Source organism: Peromyscus eremicus, chromosome 15 (assembly GCF_949786415.1).
Source record: "Peromyscus eremicus chromosome 15, PerEre_H2_v1, whole genome shotgun sequence".
NCBI classification, from domain to species: Eukaryota; Metazoa; Chordata; class Mammalia; order Rodentia; family Cricetidae; genus Peromyscus; species Peromyscus eremicus.
The window spans coordinates 61,829,258-61,836,176 of record NC_081431.1 but is presented as its reverse complement, the minus strand read 5'-3'; the positions used below and the strand labels follow the sequence as shown (position 1 = coordinate 61,836,176).

Genomic DNA, 6,919 nt, shown 5'->3' with positions numbered 1-6,919 from the left:
TGATATGATGACTTATATCTAAATTTTTTGTTTGTTTGTTTTGTTTTGTTTTTCAAGACAGGGTTTCTCTGTGAAGCTTTGTGCCTTTCCTGGAACTCGCTTGGTAGCCCAGGCTGGCCTTGAACTCACAGAGATCCACCTGGCTCTGCCTCCCGAGTGCTGGGATTAAAGGCGTGCGCCACCACCGCCCGGCTTATATCTAAATTTTTAAAACTAACCTTTTGTTTGTGTTAGGGATATACACCCACATGAATCCTCTTTAACTCCTCATCACTTGGTACAGATAACCAGACTCCAGCATCTTTCTCCTTTTAGAAAGTCTTGGTTATCTCCCTACCTTCTTCTACATTTTAATACCTCCACTTTGATTTTAGCTGAACCATCCATCACCTCTCTTGCCAATTACAGACAACTCATGGCAAGACATGGGAGAAAAGCACCCTGGGGGATCCCACAAGGTCGGGGGATCTGCACTAGCCCTTCTGGCATGGAAGAAGAGACATCCCACTTTTTAGATCAAGGTTAGAGTCAGACACTTCTTGAACTGACATCAGCTGCAGAGTGCAGCCACAGCATGAGGCAAGAGAATGCCAGATCTTGCCTTTGAGAAGAAGGTCTTTCCCAGATACCCAACATAAGCTCCCTGGACACTTTTCTTGAAATAGAATGGAGTGGCTACCTGAGTCGAGTTGCCTTTCTTAGCGAGGACTGTCATCACAGATTGGACAGTGCATCCAGGTCCAATGTTACTACTATCTGCTTGATACACTGTATTAAACAGATAAGGAAAGAATGGTATCATAAGAAAAGAGGGGTGCTCAGAGAAATCGGGGAGTGGGGAAATCGGGGAGTGGGGAAATCAAGGAAAAGGTGAAGTGTCTGGGATGAATCTGCCTTATTTAGCCCACATGGCAGTTTTCATCTTTTATTCTTCAAATCAGCGTGCTTTGCTGGAGCAACAACTCAGAGGTTAAGAGCACTGGCTGCTCTTCCCGAAGACCTGGGTTGGATCCTCAGCACCCACAGGGCAGCTCACAACTGCCTCTAACTCTAGTCCTAGGGGATCCGACTCCCTCATCTGGCCTCCAAGGGTACTGCATGCCATGCATGAAGTGCACAGACATATAGGTAGGCGAAACACCCGTACACACAAAAATAAAACAAAATCTCAAATCAGTGCCCTCCATGCCCCAGCACTCTGTCCCTGCATGATTTCCATGCACTGAAGTTTAGCTTCATAACCCATCACTCATGGTTCCCCAATAATCCACAAGAGACAACAATAAATAAAAACAACGCAGTTTAAATATTTCCTGAGCAACCATCCACTGCCCCCACGCTGTAGCCAGAGCACAGGAAATAAGGCAGAAGCATGGGACACTATGTTCTGCTGCTTTCCCGGAACTTCCAGTCTCACAAATAAATACGGTTTCCACTGAAACAGTGACAATGATTAAATAAAGGTGTAATAAATACACAAGTCCACTTTAGGGGTTCACCACAGCATTTCAAGGTGCCTGCCATGACTGTCATTTGGACTGCTGGAGAATGAAGTCTGAGGAGAAGCCTGAGCCAGCAACGGAGTCAGTCCATGGCCAAGAGTCTGAAGTGTCATGAGGACAGCCTGGGTGTTAACAATGGCTTGAAATGGCGTGGAGAACAAATAGGAAGTTATCCTGATAGATAGTCAGAGCTGGTAGAAGTTCTGCATCCAGGTCAGGAGAATGTCCACTTCCCCAAAGGCTTTCACCAAAGCTGCTTCTGTGTCCATCTGCAGCGAATCGAGAGTTAGGGGTCAGGTATGTTGACTGAGAATAGCTTCATTCCAACCTGGCCTGCCTGAAAGGGACCTGACTCCAAATTAGCTGAATCCCCTGGGGAATGGCCTCTGATAAACGGATCCGCCCATCACATGTACCCCAGGGTGAGGAAAGGGGACTATTGAGTAGGAGGTAGAGGGCCAGAGAAGAACACGGCTCCTGGAACATAAGAACCATGGGATGCAGCCCAGGGAAGATGTGGTGAACTCATTGGGCAGATAAGAAACGAGCCCACATTGCATTCCACCATATATTTGTAGACTGGTATATCTGCTCTTCCACAACGCGATCAAAACCAAGGATGCTTTCTTTGAGGGTGAGAGTACTAGGGTTAAGATTTGGATTTTCTTTGGTGTGTTAATTTAGAAAGATGTAATATGATCTTCTGTATCTTTTATTCAAAATGAGACCATTCGAACATTGCAGAAATGATGCCGATGTGTTGGGAGGTGAGTTGCCCACCTTCTTTCTCAATTCTGACATTAGGTGCCTGTAAAACTTTCTCTTAGGGGAAGTCCTCAACAGTGAACTATCTTGTAAGGAAATACAATAGCATTTCCATTTGCAAGGTCTATGGGGCACTCCCCTGTGGCAGTTCAAGCTAGCCCGCTTCTGTTGGGGAGGCAGGCTCCCAGCTCTTACCTGTTTGAATGCTTTGCGGAACAGCAAAAACCGTCGGTGTGCACTCTCACTAATGGAAAGCATGTCCTCGTCCTTCTGCATATCAGAAAAAAAAAATGTTCCTAAAGTTAGACCAGAATGGAGGTTAGCCCCTCCAGATCAGGCAGGAGGTTCAACCCTCCTGCTCTTCCTGGTGATACCAGAGCAGGACTCCCAGATTCTGTGAGGACTGCACTGAGTTTCACGCTCTCAGGGAAGCCAGAGCCAGATTCCCAGCATATAGCAGGGCTCTATCTTTCTTCACAGCACTCTCTATAGGTAGAAATGTTACCCCCATTTTACAGATGACAAAACTGAAGCCCAGAGAAGTTGAGCACCTTGCAAGGGTTCCCTAGCTGATCAGGGCAAATAGAGACCTGAACCTATAACCCTTTTTCATGACACCCAGGACTCTGTTGAGAATGGAAGCTGGGACTGAATGGAGGGAGGGGCAGATTCTCAAGCACATCCTTTCCCAGGCTCCAGCCATGATCTACTCACACTAGGCTGCAGTTTTGACACGATGACAAAAAAGTTGTTGGCCAGAGTGGAAAAGGACTTCGAGATCTTGAACTTGGCTACCTTGCTGTGGTAGTTTTTGAAAACAGTGTTCAAGTAGAATTTCAGCAGACTGTGGACAAGGTAACAGCTTTCACCATCCTGGGGAAGAAGCAAATCATTGAGGCCTCTGCTAACCCTGACCCTCAAGGGAAAAACCCATGTACCACTCAAGGTAAGATGGACACCATAGGGTCTCCTTGGGAATGATGGTGGCACTAGATAGATCTGAAGGGACAGCATGAGTCTTGTGGAACAACTTGAGATTCACAGCGGGAGCCCAGACCCCAGAAAGAAGTTACCCACCCAAGGTAACCCAGCCACACCAGATGCTAGCCTGGCTCCCAGGCCTCCCGGATCACCACCCAGATGAGATTCCCTTTCTTCTCTACTATATGCCCTCATTAACATGATGGATCCTGAAGAGCATTTGAACTTGGACTTTGTGATTGAGAATTAGAAGGAAAATGGCAGGAATGAGAAGAGTGAGAAACCTGATGCCCTTGAGCACAACAAGTGCTACCTGACCCTTTCTGCCCAGGAAGCTTGGCGCCCTTCAGGAATCAGTCTGTTCATGCTGACAGTCTGTCTAGGCCAAGGGTTCTCAAACTTCCTAATGCTGCAACCCTTTAATACAGTTCTTCATGTTGTGGTGACCCCCAACCATATAATCATCATCATTGCTGATTCATGACTGTAATTTTGCTACTATTACTAATTGTAATTAAATATCTGTGTTTTCTGATGGTCTTAGGTGACCCCTGTGAAAGGTCCATTTGACCCCCAAAGTGATCACGACCCACAGGTTGAGACCCTCTGGTCTATACATAGGGTCCTGTGTAGGGTCACCTCAGAACAGAAAGGAGGAGCTCCCGTCAGCCCCTTGGGAGAGCTAGCCCGTTCTCTACTACTTGATTACCGAGACATTGTGAAGAACCTGCGACTTCAACAGCCGGACACTTGTGATGTCATCCTGTGTTTGCTTTGGGAACAGAAAGAAAAGACGTCTCCAGGTTAGGGATCTTCGTAGGAGCCAATCTTGCTGAAATACTGTCCCCCAACTCCAAACGCTATCCCATCTGGGAGACTTTGGAGACCAGTGGGACCAGAGGAGGACCCAGGAAGGGACATAATGAGCTAGCTCCTGGGGAGGAGGTATGGGTCCTGTCTACAGAAAACCACTAAGCTTACTCATCCCAAAGGGGCACAAGGACCCCCTGATCACAGACTTGAAAAGGGGGGACCTTTGCTTCCTTTGGCCATATGAGACACACGGAAATGAGCTTTTCAGCTTTAGGAGCCACAAAGGGTTCGTCTCCACCGTTCACATGGGAAGCGGATGGGAGCATGTGGCTGCACCTAGGAGCTGCCTCTTGCTCTTGGAGGACTCTCCAAAGCCCTGCCTCTCGTCCTACTCCTTATACTGGGAGCCAGAGCCCACCCAGGATGAAGCTGAGCCACTCAGGGTCCCCTTTCCTCCCCTTGGGCTCTGCTTCTTTTGCTGGAGGCTGGCCACACATGACTGAGCCTCAGTTTCCCGTGTGTAGTACTGGCCGTATGGAGCCTCCTGACCTCATCCGGGTTCTTGCGTATGGAACTGATTGAGAAAGTTGGAAAGGGGTCCACGGTCCTGAAAAAATACCCTCCCCCGCCCCATAAGGGAAGCACCATGAAAGGATCCAGGGCGAGCCTCCACTCACCACAGTGTTCTTCAGAGCCGAGAAGGCCTCCCACAGTTCTGAGAGAACCACCCCTTCCACTCGGCAGGGCCCAAATCGGAACTCATGACCCTGGAGCCCTGGCACTTGGTTCCAGACAAGAAGGATGAGGCTCAGGCAGGAGAGAGTCTGTAGTATTGAGCTCATCTGCGTCGAAGAACGGACAGGTGCTTCTGCTGAAGGAAAGCAGACTTTAGCCTGAAGCCAACCTCTGCCTCGGAACTTGACATCCCCAAATAATGTTCCAGGAGTTGATTCAAGCCACCATTAGGAGCACACAAATGGGATGCCTGGGGCTAGAGAAACGCTGTGGTTTAAATGTCTCCATCGAAACTGCTGTTTAAATTCCCTCCCTCCTGTGAGGTATGTAGAGGTAGAGCCTTTAAGAGGCTGCCACATCTTTGCCTTCTTGAGTGAATTCACGAATGTGTGGATTACTGGAGGAAGCTCACTTCCTCCTTTGACTTCTAGGACCTGCCTCTGAGTCACTGGGATGACCTACGTGGATCTATTCCTCCTTCCAGAAGGCAAGCAGCAGCCCTCGTGCATCAACACAAGGAAGCCCAGGGTCAACCAAGGCCCACAGCGAGACACACGGAAGGCAAGTCTGGGTCACACATTCAGCCCTGCCATCTCAGCTGGCAGACCCACTCCTAACTCTAAGAATTGATCTTTCCAGTAAGCGAAACCAGAAGGAGGGGTAGGAGTTCCAGGTGAGTCATTTTTAAACTGCTTCTCTGAAGTGCCAATTGGGAAGGACTGTGTGACAGGCCCTCAAGCAGGAGTCGGCCCCGTGCCTCGGTGACTGCCGCAGCAGACTGTTTTCTGGGCCTCCCTGCCCTTCGCTTTTCTTCTCTCCTTCCCCTTAACTCCTCCGCCCCATTTTCTACAACCATATCAGAGCCTTCTTATTTACACACTCTCCTCACACCTGAAGAAACTGTCTTCCAACCCCAGAAGGGCAGAGAGGGCAGAGAAGCCGGCGTTGGAATGACTATGAACACCTGGGATAGGGAACAGGTGCCTAAGGCCAGAGGCCATCGTCAAAATTCTTCCTGTTCTCTTCTTTTAAGTGTTACAGGCTTCCCAGCTTCTCTTGAAGTTCATATCTGGGTCTGTTATCCCCCTGGCCTTCCTCCCATCCAACCCCAAGTCTCCTTGGTGTTAAGTTGTAGTAAGCAACTCTTCATTCAGTCATTTCCTTATATAAAAGGTTGATATATGCCAATCCACCCTTAAAACCTGCATTCCCAAACATGGCCACAGCCTAAAGCCTCAGAGCAAAGGCTGGGGAAGCCCCACCACTCACCTCAGGTTCTGAAGTGGTGCTGGAGGCCGCTGTTAGAAAGCAGCTGGTTCTTTCTGTGATGGGAAAAGTTGAGCAAGCTCCCTCAGCATTCACTGGCAGAGGATATCCTTGTGGGTAGAAAGTTCCCGTCTCAATTGTGGAAGCGAGGCTTGGAGAACTGTATATAAGGGGGTCTGGCAGGGAGGGGCCGAGAAAGAGAGGAATGTGGGGAGAGGTGATGCTTTCTCCAGAGAATGACTTCACTGCCTAGTCACACTTTGCTCATAAAGAAGTCAGCCCCAGGTCTCCTCTCACCTGAGAGACTAATTTCTGCACGTTCCCACTGTCTACAAGCAGAGGGAATCACTTTCCAAGCCTCTCGGAACTGCAGTTCCTACATCTACAAAATTTCATTATTTATTTATTTATTTATTTTTTGGTTTTTCGAGACAGGGTTTCTCTGTGTAGCTTTGCGCCTCTCCTGGAACTCACTTGGTAGCCCAGGCTGGCCTCGAACTCACAGAGATCCGCCTGGCTCTGCCTCCCGAGTGCTGGGATTAAAGGCGTGCGCCACCACCGCCCGGCCAAAATTTCATTTTTAAACATTCAAAATTATGCCCAGCATTACATGCCTGTCATCCCAGCACTTGGGAGGTAGAGGCAGGAGGATCAGAAATTCAAAATGGTCCTTCTTGGCTACAGAGACAGTTCAAGACCTACCTAAATTACATGATCTCCTGTTGTTGTTTTTTGTTTTTTGTTTTATTTATTTATTTTTTTTAAAAAAGGTCCAATTTACTTTTCCCAGAGAAAAGGTATAAGGAGAGAACAGAGAAGCAATACAGAAGTACTCTGTAATCCCTACACATGTAACA

The 6,919-nt window shown here is 48.3% G+C and overlaps 1 protein-coding gene across 2 annotated transcripts; it reads right to left on the bottom strand.

Annotated features, from left to right (window-relative positions):
- Nucleotides 1-1,486: 1,486 nt before the first annotated feature.
- Nucleotides 1,487-4,909, bottom strand: Il24 (interleukin 24). 2 transcript variants are annotated; one of them, XM_059281198.1, is made up of 5 exons: nt 4,739-4,909; nt 3,958-4,020; nt 2,982-3,140; nt 2,463-2,537; nt 1,487-1,771 (listed from the first exon to the last, which is right to left on the bottom strand). In XM_059281198.1, exons 1-5 carry the CDS (start codon nt 4,901-4,903, stop codon nt 1,688-1,690), a joined length of 546 nt encoding a protein of 181 aa, XP_059137181.1. In that variant the 5' UTR covers nt 4,904-4,909; the 3' UTR covers nt 1,487-1,687. The 2 variants fall into 2 exon arrangements, with proteins under 2 accessions (XP_059137181.1, XP_059137182.1); XM_059281199.1 differs by lacking the exon at nt 2,982-3,140.
- Nucleotides 4,910-6,919: the final 2,010 nt, after the last annotated feature.